General features: G+C 45.2%; 1 protein-coding gene across 4 annotated transcripts in view; it reads left to right on the forward strand.

The window, feature by feature from the left end:
* The window catches only part of FARP2 (FERM, ARH/RhoGEF and pleckstrin domain protein 2), a 1,344,877-nt gene that overhangs the window by 953,028 nt on the left and 373,457 nt on the right, over nt 1-18,392 (forward strand). For all 4 annotated transcript variants that reach the window (XR_014970597.1, XM_085634160.1, XM_085634162.1 and 1 more), the window contains exon 17: nt 928-1,009. Coding sequence is in view for 3 of the 4 variants with exons in the window: in XM_085634160.1 (XP_085490286.1) it covers nt 928-1,009 (82 nt within the window). In the remaining variant the exon portion in view is untranslated. The remainder of the gene's footprint in view (nt 1-927; nt 1,010-18,392) is intronic.

Consider the following 18,392-nt stretch of genomic DNA (forward strand, 5'->3'; position numbering starts at 1 on the left):
GTCCATGTCTTCAGCTTTAGTTTGAGTACCAACACCATTCGGTGTATAGTAAATCATGAAATTTAACTTTGTAATGTAAGTGAACAGACTAGCATAGAGTCTGCTCCCTAAGAAGTAAGACAATAAACTGGCACATTTCCCAAAAGCATAATCTTTTAGAGGATTTTAGGCAGAAAAGCCACACACCTTTAGTTACGTTTAATGGTCTGACAGGGTTGGACTAACAATGTTACAAAATCAAGACCAATAAGCATTCAAATACATTAGATATATTCAATAAGATACACCTAGTAAACACTAACTTTACTGTATATATATGAATGAGGTGTGCTTAAAAAATGAAGGAGATTATGGTACATGTATGTAACTTAACAATAACACAGTGAATAATAGGCTCTTTCATTCAAGCCTTTGAATTGGGCCTTGCAGAAAATTGCAACATACAAGCACATCCTGGATATGGCTTCCTCAGAGGAACACAAATTAATACAATAGTAGTAATGCAGTAAAATAACACCACAGACAAGGCTTTTATTGTGCAGATTTTGTGAAATGGAAAAGCACAAAGAGAAACACATGCATGCGGTGAATGCTCGTTCTGATAAAATAAAATTGCACTTTCTTTCTGCAAATGTGAAATGATGTCAGTGCAGACTTGTTAAGGCCTTGTCAGGCTACCTTAAACACATCTAAATTAAGCATTCATTTCTAATTGTTACAAAATGTTCTGACACCACCTTTCATAACTCTGTGTACTAAAAGCAGTTTCAGAAGTACCAACGTCCTGCAGATGCCACTGTTCTCCTTGCTGCCCTCTATTGACATGTTTTACTTGCTGCCAAGACCCTTCAAATGTATTCAATTTCTGAGCTTTGTTCAGTCAGAAATTCTCTTTTCTTAACTGTATTTGCTTTTATTTTGATTCAGGGAAGGACGATCCAATGCACATGCAAAAGGAGACTACCAGAGGATCGGGGACATAATGTGTGATAACATGACCAAGCTGAAGGTGAGTCTAAAGCAGGGAGAAGTAAAGTCCTCAGGCTGGATTGTACATCACTGCAGCAATGTCTCGGAGAACAACTGGCTTCACTGGACACTATGTGCTGGTAGAGGACATTCTTAAAGTGTGGCCTTCTCTTTAGAAACCTCCAACATGTATATCTTGGTTGGTAGGCATTCTTATTTGAAACAGTTTTAACTTCTCTAGGTGTAAATCTGTGTGCTGGTATACATTGGAGTGCCACCTACAGCCAAAGGCTGGTGGACATGATATAAATGGTAGCGTATAATAGAAAACAAATACCGAAAACAAAGCCCCTCTCCAAAACTGGGGTCTTAAATTCCCCCCCCCCCTCTCCAAACAGTCCTTCCCACACCACCTTCCATCATTCATAGTGTCTAAAGGTTCATGTCCCAATTTAAAGTGGCCTGGCAAAGACATTATAAATGCCCCATGTGCCTACAACCACTTTTAGGATATAATGGGCCGGACTATGCTGTGGTGTCCCGGATAGTGAGGTGAAGCACCCTTAAATATCTGGGGCATGTGGGTTCTCTGTACTCTTGTTGGAGAAAATTGATTAACAAAGGAAGTGCCTCTTGCCTCAAGTGATCCTGAGATCTTTTCCATCCCCATTAGGTTCCAAAGCAGGTGTAGCCATGCCCCATATTTTTAAAGCATGTCTCTGCCCCACAGCACTAAAACAGCCTGTCTAGCTGTGGCCAGGGCCATTGCTGACCCTCAGGGCGGGCAAAGTAGGAAGGTAAATGCGTTTTGTAGTCCCAATAGAATGTAGGCTGGGAATGGGGGAATGTCTGTGTGGAATATTGTGCTGATGCTGCTGAGTACTGCTGACCAATAGGGCGGAAGCTTTGGGCAGTGCCATAAAAGAGGTGTGAGGGTGCCAGGTGATCCACAGCCTCTCCAGCATTCTGGGTAGTTGTTCGGATACCAAGTGTGAGTCTGGGTGAGCGTGTAGTACCAATAATGTTTGATCTTGATCATAGCTTCCCTTCCGGTGGCGCGCATGTGATAAAATATACGCCCCATTCTATTTCAAAATTTCCATCCATTCCACTTTGTGGGTATCTTTGATTTCCTCCTGTACACTAGGAGATTTGAGGACTGTGTCAGCTCAAGAGAAATCTGTGGATTATGCTTTCTATGAACAAGACGTTTGTATGATTTCCCTAGGCATCCTTGGCATGAAATGAACAGCTGCTTCACTGTCATTTTCAAAATAAAGAAGTGGAAATCTTTACAGCCCATTCTTACTCTCCAATTTGTTAAGGGGGTACTAGAAGGAGAAGGAAAAGGAAAGTCTGCTCTTTCATTGGTTACTGGTCCTAAACTAAGTTCTTCTGCTTCGGTAGTGCGGCTCCGGTGGCATAGTCTGTACGGCCTTCCCTCACTTGCCAGTCAGATGCCTAAGAGTGGCCCCAGTGTCTAACAGTCCCTCTTGAGGCTTTCATCAAGCTGAGTCTTCTGTTGTCGTTGTTTTTTTTTCTCCCTTTGCTGCTCCCACTTTTGTAACATGAATAGGGAATAGTTTATGAATTCTAATGCTTTTTCTGACATGTCCAGAAGCATTGTGGAGGAAACTTGGCATTAATGGTGCAGCTTCTAAGAGTTGGTTCCCAGGCTCAATTAAGGTTCTGCATTTAAATCAGTGTTTTTGTTCTTTTTAAGATGGTGGCTTTGTGATTCCGCTATTAGCCTCTCCCAGGTCTCAGCACTTGGTGTGTTTGAGGGCCCTCTTTGGTGTGGTAGGCAAGAATGTCCACTGCTTTCTGCTTGGTCTCATACGTCTTTGTAATTAGGATTAGCTGAGTTTTTGCTGCATTTGAGATCTCACCAGAAGCTATTGGCTGTAGCAGAGTTTCAGCCAAGAAATGGCTACTAGAGTGTTACCTAGAGGCCGATGCAAAGTGAAAAAAATGTTACGCTGTATTGGTGTATATAATTTGTTGGGACAGGAATATCCCTTGCATTGTGAACAGTCATGTTCCTCTGTTCTGATTTTCCGACTGCGAGCATCCGGTATCCTTGTTCTTGATTTTGGCTTTATTTCCACACTAAGTATGTGTGCAGAGGTCTTGGCCTGTTTGTTGACATGAGTGATGTCCTGTGACCTGGAGGGGTGCACTATTTTAGTGATAGTAGACTTCTGTCCCTGTCAGAGTCACCAAATGAACCGGCTCGCTATTCGACTCGTACCCGTTTTTCAACTTGTGACGGCCGTATCAGAAGTAATTAAGTTACTTTACACCACAGCCCCATCGGGTATGCCCTACACAGAGGACACAGTCTGGTGGGTTTATAATTGACTAGCTGACCAGCGGCATTACCCACTTACACCTGATTCTAGCAACTGCAATTACCTTGCCATCTGGCCAAGATGTGGCGCCGTGTTTCCATGACATAAATTGATTCTAACTAGGTAGCCATATTTTGTTATCAGGGCCAAGAATGACGATTTAGAGGCCCGATCGCGCCGCAGCAACCTTCGCGTCACCGGCATTCCGGAGACGACTGCCATTTCCAAAATGGAATCCTACATAACCAATCTTCTACACGAACTGTTTGACCCGCATCTCTCCGCGGTCTTTGTGGTGGAAAGGGCGCATAGATCGCTTGGACAGAGACCGCCGGTGGGGGCGCCTCCAAGACCCATCATTGCTAAACTCCTCGACTACCAAGACAGAGACGTGATCCTTCGGCTTGCCCGAGAGAAAGGCAAGATCACACATCAAGGGAATGCCATATCCTTTTACCCTGACTTTACTCCGGCGGTGCAGGCGGCGCGCAGGGAGTTCGCACCTGCCAAGCGACTCCTCCTTCAGGCACAGATCCCATATTCATTACTGTACCCGGCGAGGCTCAAGGTATCGTTTGAAGGCACAACACACTTCTTTGCGTCTGCCAAGGAAGCGCTGAAATTCGCAAAACATGCCGGCGGCAAGAGGTCCCAGCGGCCGGCGAAAATGGCGGAGAATGGAACTGGCGCCCTGAGTGACAATGACTGAGGGGTATTGTATATCTGACAGCTTCTTTTGCCGCTTGTGCACCTGAACCGCTGTCTTTTGGAGGGTGGGAGGTGTAGGCTTCCTTTCTTTTCCTCTTGTATGGCTTTGCCGAGACGCCCTGCTACTCCTTTTTTACACTTTGACCTTGTGCGGGCCGTGTAGCCTGCAGACCTTCTGGCCGCCCTGTTTACAGTCAGGGCAAGACGCTGGTTCCGGCACGCCCCCATGGGAAGACTCCCAAATCTGTTGGTGGTTTTTGACTTTGGGATGGGTACTACACGACCTGATTGGGGGGTTGGTGTGGGTGGGGGGTGGGAGATATGGTTTGTTCTTTATTGGGTTGAGGTCCACTGCGTAATTACACTGTTAGCTGTCACTATGGGTTCTGTAGCGATGAAATTGCCAACTGTCAACATGTCCTACTGCAATTTGCTGAATATATATGTAAAATGCCAGGAGTAGATAAAACTCTGAACTGCTTGACATGGAACGTTCGGGGGCTCAACGACCACAGGAAGACTCGGTTGATGCATGCGTATCTGGTGCGCCATGGGGTGGATGTCTGCATGCTGCAGGAAACACACCTGAACACCGCCCCCGCCCGCGGCCTGCGACACACTAGATGGGGGCATGTATATTCAGCCATATATTCCAACTATGCACGCGGGGTAGCTATCCTCATACGTCGGGGATTGGACTGGAGGGAGGGCCCGGTTCAGTGTGATCCGGAGGGTAGGTTTGTGGTGGTCCAGGGCATTGTATGCGGTGTGTCGGTGGTGTTTGTGGCGGTGTATGGACCGAATGTTGACTCCCCGGGCTTCTATCATAAGTTGTGGGGACAGGTGAAGGCCACTGGGTGTGAGACGATTATCTGGGGAGGGGATTTCAATGCGGTTCTAGACGACAAGATGGATAGGGAGCGGCTCGTACGTTGAACCCGCTGGCAAGTGCTGCACTAGGAGACATTTTGACTGATGGGGCACTGGTTGATGTCTGGCGGGGGAGACATGCGGCCCAGCGGGAGGGCACCTGTATATCGGCACATAGCGGAGCGTGGTCCCGCCTAGATTTCTGGCTGGTGTCGCGAGACGTCGCGCTGTGGACGACACAGGTGGAGCACATGCCCCGCTCGCTATCTGACCATGCCCCCTGCATGCTGAGTCTGCTACTCCCGGGCGACCCCTTTCCAGCGTTTTCATGGAGACTCCCGCCTCACGCTCTGCTCGATGACGCGTTCAGGGAAGAGATACGGACTGATATCACGGATTATTTTGAGCAGAATGCAGGCTCAGTGGCGGAGGAATCGACCTTGTGGGAGGCCTTTAAGGCCGTTATTAGGGGCCAATGTATTGCCCGGCAGGCAGGAGTATTGCGGGCGATACGAGGCACTCTGGCGGCGCTGGAGGCTGACATCAAAAAGCTTCAAAGCACCTTCTTCGCAGATGGTGGAGCTGCGGTGGCGGGGCAGCTAAAAACTAAATTGCTGAACTATGATGAAGAGGCGATGAGGGAGGTCAAGTTCTTGGGGAAATACGCGGAGGCTAGGCGTTATGGCGAGGGAGGGCGTCCCGGGAAGTCCTTAGCCAATATGCTTAAACCGCCTCGATCCGCGACTTATATTCACGAGCTGAGTACATTAGACGGAGGGCACCTACACGATAAAAAAGACATTTTGGGGGCGTTCTCGGAATTTTACGCCCAACTATACACTAACACCCAGGATGCCTGCCCTGAAGGTCTCGCATCCTTCCTTGACTCCATCGCACTGGTGTGGTTCAACAATAGACACAGGGAATACATGGACCTTCCTATCGACGCCACGGACGTGGCGCAAGTTATTAGAAGCCTGCCGCCTGACAAGGCGCCGGGGCCAGATGGCCTGACAACTGCTTTCTATAAGGCGTACGCCGACGAGCTGGCGCCGAGGCTGTTGTCGGTGTACGAGGAGGCCCTGGAGAAAGGGGTGCTACCGGCCACCATGAGGGAGGCGCTGATAATCACACTGTTGAAGCCGGACAAGCCGGCGGACGATCTTAATTCTTATCGGCCCTTGTCATTGATTAATGTTGACATGAAAATCCTAGCCAAACTGCTCACGAACAGGGTGCAGCCCATGTTGCCGCTGATCGCCCTTCCAGACCAGTCCGGATTTATACCGGGGAGAGCGACCTCCCATAATCTGCGCACCGTCTTTGCCGCGTTGCACTACCTACATCCTGATGTCAGAGCTGCAGTGGTATTTTTGGATGCCACTAAGGCCTTTGACACTCTAGAATGGCCTTACCTCTTCCGGATATTGGAGCGGATGGGGTTCAGTGCGCTACTGCTCAAAAGAATCCGGCTGCTCTACACCATGCCAAGGGCAAGGGTGAGAGTCAACGGGCTGGTGTCGGCGCCGTTCCCTATCCTCCGCGGCACTCGGCAGGGCTGTCCTCTATCTCCGCTGCTGTTTGCCATAGCTATGGAGCCGCTCGCAGCCCGGATCAGACAGCACCACACAGCGAGAGGTATAGGCTTCAGCTCTAGAAGTCTACTCATTTCACTTTACGCCGACGACGTGACCCTTTATCTTATCAATCCGGCCGATAATCTGGATCCTGTCTTGCGGGAATTTGTCCGCTTTGAGGGCCTTGCGGGCATTTCCATCAATTGGTCCAAATCGGTCATCTTTCCCCTTACGGACGGTACTACTGAGGTGCACTCTGACTACCCTCTGCGCTGGGAGGCGGAAGAGGTTAAATACTTGGGGATCTGGATTAGCCGAGATCTACAGGCAATATGGAGCCTCAACTTTGGCAGGGCTATGATGTGGTTGAGTGAGAAAGTAAAATCCTGGTCCTCCCTGCCCCTGTCGCTTGTTGGGCGGATTGCACTGACAAAAATGGTAGTACTACCCAAATTTCTTTACTTATTCGCCAATATACCTATTCCGTTGACCTCGCATTTTTTTGCTACTCTGCGGTCACATTTGGTGGCGCTGGTATGGTCGGGCGGACAAGCCAGGGTGGCGTGGGATACCCTGGTGCTGCCGCTGAGACAGGGAGGCCTGGGTGCTCCTGACATGAAGCTGTATGCCCTCTGTGCGCAGGCTCAGTTCGTGCATTTTTGGGCCCACCCTACCCCCTACCAACCCCACGTTGCTGTGGAGCGGGACGCGATTGCGCCCCTCCCATTGAGCGTGGCGGTCTGTGCCAGGGCACGACGCCCGGGAGCGGATGTGGACACGGCGGGGATGCTGCAATGGGTGTGGGAGGAGTTGCGCAAGAGGGCCGGAGTGCCGTTGTTGTATGCACCGTCGCTTCCTTTGAGGCACAATCCGTTACTGCCATGTGTAGCGGATGGCCTAGCCGGCCGCCTCGATGTCGGACGGCGTCTACGCACGTTCGCGGACTTGTTTCCTGAGGGCCGGTTCATGCCTCCTCCGGAGCCGGAGGATGGGGGTGCGGTGCCCTTTTCTGAGTTGTTTTTGTACCACAAACTGAAAGCGGCGTGCCGGGCGCTCTCCGGAGAATTCCCTGATGCTCCGCCGGTCTTTACGGCTTTGGAGGCTGTGGTGGGCTCCCCGTCTCCCCGGAAATTGGTGACCCGTATTTATCGCCACATGCAGCACACGGATCTGGTGGGGTCGCCTAAATCCATGCAATGTTGGAATGGTGAACTCCAGCCTGAGATAACAGAAGACCAGTGGGAGTTTTGCTGTAGGCAGCTCACAGAGCTTTCGCCGAACTACAGGCTACGTCTCATACATTTTAAATACCTTCATCGCGTGTACAGAACCCCCATCAGCCTAAAACGGATGGGGTTGCGGGAAACCGACGACTGCTGGCGCTGTGGAGCCGCCTTGGCCTCTTTTCTGCACATAGCATGGTCGTGCCCAAAACTGGTGGGGTACTGGACTCAGGTTTTTCTCCTAATCAATCAGATTGTGGGTCGCTCCGATGCTCCTTCCCCCCTGCTCGGGCTCTTGGGTTATGTTCATCACACTCCACCGCAGGCGCGCAGGTTGCACGCGTTGCTTTTGCTGTTTGCTAAGAGGCGGGTGGCGGTCCACTGGGGGAGAAGTGGGATACCCACAGTAAAGGGTTGGCTGGCTGACGTCACGTATGGTCATACGCAACTAACCACATTTGGGGAGTTGCTGCCTGTTGCATCCCGACCCCGGGACATCTGGGAACCGTTTGTGAGCTGGACCCGAGCACATCAGGAGGGGGCAGTGGAGAACGAAGCTGTGAGTGTGTGAGTGCGGAGTGCTGGGGAGTGGAGAGAGCAGCTTGAAGCCCGGATGTCTCAGAACATGCTGATGATACGTGCCGAGCTGGGACACCCAGCCGCGAGCCCCATATTTTCTTTTCTTTGTCTGAAATGCCCTGCGTGGTGAGGTGGGAAGGTGGGACCCCCGGGCTATTGCGTTTAACTCCCTGGCCCACTGATGTCTTCAGATGTTGACATGTTGACCATTGCATTATGTCTTCTTTCTATACAACCTGACAGCTCCCTGTATCACGTTATCATGCTGATGTGGACTACTATGTTTGTTGGCTGTACTGGCCGTTTTGCAAAATTTCAATAAAAAAAAAAAACAAAAAAAAACTTGTGCTTTTATGATCTGTTTTACAAAAGATCGAATAAAGTTGTATGAATGAACATCAAAAAAAAAAAAAAAAAAAAAACTAGGTAGCCATATTTGACGGACTACAATTGAACTGACATCTGCCCTGAAATATCTACATCCGTGTGCACTCTGTTTCTATTATGTCCCTAGCACTCCCGTCCTGAAGAGACCCCGTATCCCGAGAGGGTCGAAACGTCGTCTACTGCATAAAGAGAGAACCCATGAAAAACACTAATACAATCCAGTGTATCATACATTCTAAATGCTCCTCTTTCCCCATGCTTCCAATAACCACAGCCTTCACTTATGTCATTTTAAATGTTTTCGTGCACCACTGTTAGGTTATGGTCACTTCACTGGGGTTCACAAAATCACGTTCAGATTGTACATATTGTATATATTTGAAATATCTTCTACTCTCTGTGATTTGTATTACTGCCTTAATTGCTAAATAAAATCACACTCACTTCGGCTGAAGTGAGCATGATTAAGATCCATTGTCTTATGGGCTTATACACCTATTTAATATTGTCTAAGTAATCCATCCTAAGATCTTTTAGTTTATCCTTAAATTTGTGTTGTTTTGTTCTTCTTTGATTAAATATAGCAAGTTATATTGCCTTGCAAAGCATATATTGGTCTTGTCAAAAGAGTTCCTTGTGAACATTGTTTTTTTACTTAATGACCCTGTTAGAGGTTTAGCATGTTGAGCAGCTGAATCAGGTGCTGTGTTTTGTGAATCCATAGTTGTGGCCAGACTTTTACCTGTGTCACTGGAGTGGAGTCCTACTGGCCCACTTGTGTAAAGTTCTGTTTCAATAAACTAACCTATATTCTACCACTAACATTGCAGATGTATATTGTGCGTGGTTGTGTATGTGGCCTGTATTCTACATGCATTGTGTATATGAGTATGGCAAAGAGGTGGAAGCTTGTGGATCCCACCTTGGATGCCCCTGGGGTGTTCCTGTTTACAAGATGGGGGTAGGGTTGTTTTTTCATGCAGTCAAAGGATGTTACCGGCATTCCTGAAGCAGGAGAGAGGAGATCTAGACATCAAAGTGGCGACTGAGGAACAGGTTTCCTTTAGATATTCTGTTTGGCCTTTTCATGAGAGGGGATGAATAGTTTTCCTGTAGTACTGCCATTTAGTAAATGTTGCAGTTGAAGGGTGGGACTGCAGTCTCTGTTGTTCAAGGTGAAAGGGACCCTTTTTGGTGAGGCAACCTTTTTCTTTTGCCTGATCACTGTTCAAGGTGGTTGTCGAAAGCCAGGTGCAGAAAGCTCACATGGGCTGTGCCTCTGTTATGGACACTGCGGACTGGAAACTACCCTGCTGTGTGCCACCCTACAAAAAAGGCTATATCTGGAGCACAGCCTGGACACCTGAAGGAGAACCACCCCAAACCGAGTATTAAGTGCAAACTAGAAATTCACTTTGCTTGTCTGCTTTGATTTTATAAAAGTGGGTTCCTCTGACCCACTTGCGGTTCCAGTTCTGACACCCAGGGAGGCAGAGCAGTTAGAGCAACTCATCGGGTTACGGGCTGCAATTCTACGTTCACCGACCTCCGATCCTCGGAGTAGGGAATGGGCTGACGCAAGGTCGCACCAGGCCGCTGTCAGTGCGGGATCCATACCGGGAGCAAGAGGTGGCACGCAGACCACCGCAGCTCCATGTCTGGAGCCTCCACACCCTCAGACGCAGGTGCCGCTCACTCTCACTCTCGCTCCACCCCCCGGCTGTGGAAGATCATGGGGATGGAAGTCCCGCTAAGCAGAGCAGGAGAGGCCGCCAGGCTTACTCACAGTTATCCCCCCTCAGGGCCAGTCTCACAGCGGGAGTCCATCTGAAGTGCCTCCACGAGGCAGTCGCAGAGCAAAGCAGGGACAGTTTGTGTCAGCCTCGGCCGGAGCCCAGTAGCAAATCCACCATTTTGTCTTGTCGTAGACCGTCCTTCTCTCCACTTGTTGCCGATTTCAGCCATGAATGCCTCGGGCAGCCAGCTTTTCTTGCTCTGCTGGTGCCTTGTGGGATCTCTGGGCAGGAACACACCAAGCAGGGGTGAGAATCCCCAATGTGCAGACAGGTATGTGGGCAGGGGCGTCTCCTCCGTTGGAGCGGAGGGGCATCGCCCGTCTTAAAATCCATGCAATTTTAATTTTACATCCCTGTCCTGCGCCCAGCATCAGGATGGGGGCAGGGTCACTGCTGTTTGACAGCAGCAGGGAAGAAGGTGGGCTGTCCATGCACTTATGTTTAAAGTGCACGTCTTTTTGGCTAGCCGTCTTGAGCTAGCCTGCCACACGTGTGCACTTTAAACATCTCTCTCTAACCGAGCTGTCTTAAGACAGCTGGGTTAGTCAGTGCAGGCCTCCAGGGGGCTCTGGAAGATTTTTATTCATTTACCTTTTGCTCAGACCACCCCTTCTCTCCCCGTAGATGCCAGCTGCTACTGTATGTGGGATGGCACGGCGGCAGGAACGGAGAGACATGGGAACATGTCTCAACAGTCCGCCATCTTTTCCACACCCCCTGGGTGGGAATTTTAGAAGTCCACTGCACTTTCACTGTGAGTCAATTTCCTCTTTGCTTGAAACTAAGTTCATATTTTCATAAAATGGGTATATATGTTTTCCCAGTTCCCGCAAATGAGATCCCCAAAAGTCTTCAATTATATCAACTCTTCTAAGCCTTCATCACAGTATTTAATACATGGAAATCTAACTCTTCTAGGCTTTCACCACAGTATTCATTCCCCGGCACTCAATGTTTCTTGCCCTTTAAAATTTATAGAACTTTTCCAATGCTAAATAAGTATTTATTCCTGAATTCTCTTCTATATTGAATATTTTTTTAATTAATTCCCCACACTTAAAGTCTCTAGTGGCATATTACACGGTTACCTGCCAGAATGGTTATAGACAAGAAAAGCTATGAGAGAGGACAGGATATTATAGGGATGAATTGGTATTAGAAGACAAGTCTTTTTGTTCTGGCTTCCCAGCGTTACTACAAACACTTGTTCTATCTAGTACTATCTAGAAGCTTTGCAGCTGGAATGTGGCCAGTCTCCTGGTATCAAAGAACATTAGTATTAATTTTGATGATGCATTAAATATTTGTTTACAAGAAACTTGGTTAATTAAGGAATTAAATTTAGATAAATATTTAGTATTATGCTTGTATGCAACTTCATCAGTTAAAGGTCATCCAAAGGAAAGGGGGGGGTTATGTATTTTATTAAGATAAACTTTCAAATGAAAGGCTACATAGTTGGTTACTGCTTTACATTGTGCTATGGTTATTTATGATCAAATTACACACTGTATTAATTATTTTACTCTTACAGTTTTGTGGGTTTTTTAAAATTTAATTTTCAAACGGTTTTAATAATTTTGCTGGACTAATTTCCAAATTCAGTTCTAATTGTAGGAGGAAACTTTGACACGGGAGTACCGTCCTCTGCTTAGAGGAAAGGTGGTCTCGTAGAATTAAGCTTTTTTTTGGGTCTCATCTCACCTTGTCTTTCAGACAGAAGTGCAGTAATCGATCTGTGCAATTATTAGTGTGGGCATTGGAGTTAAACATGCCACTAATTAATGGAAGATTTAGAATATGATAATTATATCTGCCAAAAAGTTCACAGCGGTCACTGTTAGGCTCCATTGTTATTCTATACTGTGGGAGTAAATTAATTGCAAACTTAGAAATTGGGCCTAAATCCTACAGTAATCAGTCCCAGCTTTGTTACATTCAAGTTAAATGAAACAGAGTTGAGGGATATAATAGGTTACCCTTTTGTGTTAAGATGTCATTCGGATTGCATATAAATTTGAAAGCATAATTTAGGTGATTATAAAACATTGTTGTTAGAACAAATTTTAAAGGTTACCCTATTAGTAAAAATATTACTTAGTTGAGAAGATTTATTAAGTTTTCTATATGACGTTTTCTCAGTTAGATCATCCTTGTTAAATCTTCCTATTAAATCTTCAGATATAGCTCTACCAGTCCGAGCTAATAAATACACTAAGTTCCAAATTAAACTAATTAACAACAATAAGGTGGCAAAGTCATAGTTTTCACTCCAGTCTGCAGTAAACCACGGAAACATGTATATTATCCATATATGTAAGTGGAAGGTCTAGTTAAGGATAATACTAAAAAATCTATCCTGTTAAATAAAGAGAACTGGTGCTCCTACTTTGTTTGGTTATATGCTCCTCCAATATGAGATGTTTTTACCTCCTTCCCTTAGTTCAACTCAAATTGAGTACACTCGGGAAGAGATTATGAATACAATCTTAATATTTGGCTACCATTTTGCACATATCTCCAGCTCACTGTACAAGACACCACCTAGTGATATCCATCCCCACCATATACGCCAGTCATCTTTACATATTTTGGGTCATTTTTATCTATGTTCCTGAAATTTTTACGCCCCTGACAATTGCTTATACCAGTGATGACTAATCGATATGGCAATGATGTTTACCTAACATGCCTTGACGATGTGCTCATGTCTCTTTTTTTTTCCCCCTCTTGTATGATATGCAAATGTCTTCTGTTTGTTGTTAATTTGAAAATCTAATAAAGAATAAAAAAAAGAATGAATACAATCTTAAAACTTCGTAATTCAAGGGCTCAGTGGTATTCTTGCTAGTATTGTTAAAGCAAATCATTAATTGTGGGCCAAAATCATCAAACCATTATTTAATTATCGTCTTAAAGCAGATTTGATTTCTCAGAAACGGGAGGGCAGTAACATTATCCCTCTTTAGAAAATTTACCAAAATGCTATTGTCCAATTGCAATTTTAGACAGAAAGTTGAAGATTTTTGTCAAATGTTCATTAAATTGTTTAACTGCCTGGGCTAATGCATTGCAGCTTTTACAAGCGGATAAATCTGGATTTCGTAAGGCTTGCTCTAAGATAGATGATATGTGTTTAAGTGTGAGTGAGAAATATGTCAGTTATTGGAAAATTAAGTTTTATGTGGCATATTCTTATTTTAGGAGTTCTTTCGACTTTGTGGCAGAGCAAATCTATGGCATAAACAAGGGTTCTCCAGAGTCGGTCCTAGAGTGCCGGATTAATGCCAGATTATTAAAATAACTGCATTTATCTAAATAGAGATATGCTGAAAATCTGGCATGAATCTGGCACTCCTGAACCGGTTTTGGATAACCCTGGCATAAACTGGTGAAATTAGGTATTCCAATTGAGCTCCTATATCTGTTGATGAATCTTCATTCTGAAAATTAGCTAAAAATCTGATTGTGTTTCGGTAATGGGTATATCGTTAATAATAGGGCTAATAATAGCTTAAAACAAGGCTGCATAATGCAAAATATGCAGGCAATTGAAAGATCCCACTTGTTGTAAACTGTGGAGCCATAATGCGCTCTCCACCTCCTTAAATGCACCCATTTTGGGCTCCGACATCATGTCACAAATGACCTAATCCTTGACACCACCGAAAGGTTGTGAGTGTTTGTACCAGTCTCCCTGCTGCCAGTGGAAATACAACTTTTCTTTTGTGTGCAGCCTCTTTGAAGATGTCTAGTTGCTGACTGTGTTACTTCAGCTTCTGTTTTCTTTGGTATGTCTGTTGGGGAGTCTCTTTGTGATTTTTTGTAAGAACCACGATGACCAAGAAGAATGTGTAAGGCTTTTATTGAGAGCAAGCTGGTAACAACCACTTGCCACCGGTAACTCCGTCAACTGTCGTTCCCCACTCTCTCAAATCCCACGTTCCAGACCTTGTGGCATCTTGTTACCTAGACACAGGCAACCAGGATACCACATCTCCCTTCTTCACACAACCAACAAAGCTTACAACATAACATAAAGTATACTCTACGTAGCGCTGCACTAAATGATAACAAAATGGAAAGAAAAGAAAGGTATGTCATTTGTGTGTGAATGGGAAGAAACACATACCCATAAATTGTCTTTAGGACACAACCTCACCAAACAACAACTAAGTGTGACAAACTAAAATACTATAAGCATACAAACACATAGTGACGTATAAGCATGCAAATGACCCATACCCCCTTTTCCCAAACAAATTTACATTATGAAATTATCATAATTCCTTGGCAAGTACTAAAGGTCTTCCCACACGTGTTGCATTTGCACCATTACTCCGGACTACAGACTCCTACAGAATCATAGGGTTCACTTCCAAAACTTCCGCTTGCTTCCCCTAATGCAGAAGCAGTTACCACCCCTTTTTCATTTGTCACCTCTTCCCACATCCAATCCATGGATGAAGGAATGATGTCTTCTCCAGCAACTCGCCAATCAAGAATCCTGTTGCAGCTGGCCATTCTTCTAAAATGCCACACTTTTTATCACTCAATCAGGCTGATTTTGCATATGCTTCCTCTATTTGCAGAAGCTTTAAAAATGTGCTGTCCCCTTTCCAAGTCTTGTGGCCCAATTTCACTCTCACCCAATCACGAGGCACCAAATATACCTCTTTCTCACCATGTTTCTTGTCGTAATACATCTTGTACGGTTTTTGCATTCCTTTCAAATTGGATCGTATGACTTCAGGGGACCACTTACTGTAAATTCTCATATTACCCCAAGCTACATTGTCCTTGGTGAAAGGTTCTCTACCTCTCAAAATTCAAAATGGACTGTGTCCTGTTGAAGTGGGTATTATTCTGAAAGCGCAAATGGTGTTGTACAACTTTTTCATCCAATCCTTACCAGCGTTAATGGATGCCTGAACATTCCCTCATCACCACTCTATTAAAGCGTTCCACAATGCCATTCCCAGAGGGTTGGTACACTGGGGTTTTCTTTCGAAGGATCCAATACCTACTCAAGAAACTTTCGTACTTCTTTGAGACAAACTGTGGTCCATTATCACTCAATATGGACATTAGAAAGCCTTCTCTTAAAAACATTTTTTCAACAAAGGCAATTATGGTTTCTGTGTCTACAGCTCCAGCTACCTCGATCCCTGGCCATTTGGAGTAATGATCAATTGCAACAATAACATACTTACACTCCCCACAATCATTTAGGATAGGACCCAAAATATCTATACTTGGTTCCTCCCATGGAAATCCCAGAGTTCACTCTTTTCTTGAGTTTTACAATACCCAGATGTCCTTCATGGTTTATGTTCAAGACTCAAGGTCTTAATGTCTTCGGTGGTACCTTTCTGTCTCCTCTAAAGACATAGCACTCCTCACAAAGAGATAGCTCTTCCTTGATTTCTCACAAACTCCTGCATTTCTCCTGCAAATCTCTCTTGTTTGCCCAACAATCAGTAATGAAGTTCCTCACTCGTCATTTTCAGTGTAAACTGAAATTGGCAAGGGAGACCAACTAAACAAATCTGTCACCTTATTTCTCTTCTCTGCAAATATTCCACATCATACATGAAATCTAGCAATCTCAAGGTCATTCTCGCTATCCTTGGTGCCGCTTTGATAATACCATTAGACGTTAACACCTTCACTAAAGGCTTACGGTCAGTACGTAAAGTGAAACGTGACACCCAAATGTATTGTCTGAATCTCTCCATGGCTCAAACTGCAGCCAACATCTCCTATCTGATCACTGCATATTTCTTCTCAGAAGGGGACAAGTAGCGCAAAGCAAATGCCACAGTGACTTCTTCTCCATACACTCCCACTTGTGTAAAAACTGCTCTTAAACCCTTCCCACTAGCATTCATAGTTACTATGCTATGCACTCCTGCAGTTCTTCATTCCATATGAACGCCTGCCTCAGCTTCAGCAACTGCCTCAGGCCATGTGTTATCATCGCAAAGTTCTGCACCAGCTTAGAGTAGAATTCTGCTAAGCCTAGAAAGGACCTCATTTATTCTTTAGAAGTTGGAGCTGGAGCATTACTGACTGCCTCAATGAATTCACTTTAGGTGAAATACCATCACCTCCCACCTTATGACTGAAGTATCTGACTGATTTCACTGCAAATCTGCAGTTCTTCAATTCTGCAGTCAAAACCTTCTTTGCTAACCTCCCCAAAACTGACCTCAAACTTAAATCATGTTGTGCTTTGTCTGAACCCATCACCAGGATGTCGTCTTGAAAATATGTCACTCCTTTTTCACCCTTAAAGATCTTATGCATTAAACACTGAAACATTGCAGCCGCTGATGCAAGTCCAAATGGCATGCAAATAAATCTATTGCAACCAAAATGGGTGATGAAAACGGTAAGGTATTGCAACCAAAAGGGGTGATGAAAACCGTAATGCATCTTCTTGTCGGATGCAGTTGGACCTAATGATAGGCCAACTGCAAGTCAGTGGTCAAACAACCATGTCATTCCTTTGGACTGCACCAGATGTTTGTCTATACTAGATAAAGGAAATTTGTTGACTACAATGTTTGTGTTTAAGTCTCTAAGGGCAATGCACAAATGCAACTGACCATCCAACTTGTGTGCGACAACCAAGGGAGACAACCACTCTGCGCTTTCTACAGGTTCTATACCACATTTGCTTTCCAAAGCATCCAATCTTGCCACAACACCATCCCTCACACCAATAGGAATGTTCCTTGCTTTACGACAAACCACTAATTTTCCCAACCTTACCTGAAAGAAACTTCAGGAAACTGCTCCCTCACTTCACTTTCCATGGACTTAGCATGCTCACTAAGTAACATCACTTGGAACCACCTATTGTGATCTAGAGTAATACCCAACGCTCCCTGATCCACGCATCCGAGTACAGATGGTCCTTTCTCTGCTACGTACAACTTCCACAAATCTGACCTGTTCTTAAATTCAAATTTTACTTCAATGAACCCTACCATAGGGATCGCCTCTCCAGTGAACAAGACTGGGTGTACATCCGTGGGCTTCAGACAATGACCTAAAATGCTCACAAATGTGTCTTCCCACGCAGCGTGTGATACTATTGTAGAAGGTGAACCAGAATCAAGGACAATCTTTAAAAGTTCCCCGCCAATGATCAAGTAACTCAAAGGTTTTTTCCTTACACCAGCTCCCCCATTCAAACCAGCCTCTCCAAAACATACAGTATCTTCGATGCACAGAAACCCCCTCATCGCTCAAAGATTCACTCTCATCATCCTCCTGATCTTCATTCCCCATCACATAGTTCACTGTCTTCTTGTCCACCCTACTCAACTTTTTCCAGCAAAGTGACCCATATTACCACAAAAATGCACATTTTGATCTAATTACGGGGCTACATTTGTCTCTGGTCATATGACCGTTATTCCCGCACTTAAAACAAATGGACTCTTATCCTCCACTTCTGTTGTATTTTTAGACCCGTCTTTCCAACTTAGACTTTTATTGCTGCGTTTCTCATTTTGTTTTAATCTTCCTTTGAGTTGGAAAGCTTCTCTTTAGAGCCACTTTGGCACATCTTTTGAATGTTTCTTCTTTCTTAATGATTGATATTGCTTTCAAAGGGGAATCACCACACACCCACAATTTCTCCTGAATCCCCACATTGTTTTAGTGCATCACCAACTGATCCCTAATAAGGTCATCGTGTAAGGCACCAAAGTTACGCGTGACTGCCAGTTTCTCTGAGGCTGCAGCGTAATCTCCACTGACTTAGTCTTCATCTGTTTCCTTCTATTTTCTTGGAAAAAATGTGTACCTGGCTATTGCTGCGCAGACAGTAGGATGGTAGTGTATGTCTAAATCTTCTAATGCATCTTTGAAAACATCAACACCTTCTATAGGCCTAACTTTCTTTTCTGTTTGACTGTA

Source organism: Triturus cristatus, chromosome 11 (assembly GCF_964204655.1).
Source record: "Triturus cristatus chromosome 11, aTriCri1.1, whole genome shotgun sequence".
NCBI lineage: Eukaryota > Metazoa > Chordata > Amphibia > Caudata > Salamandridae > Triturus > Triturus cristatus.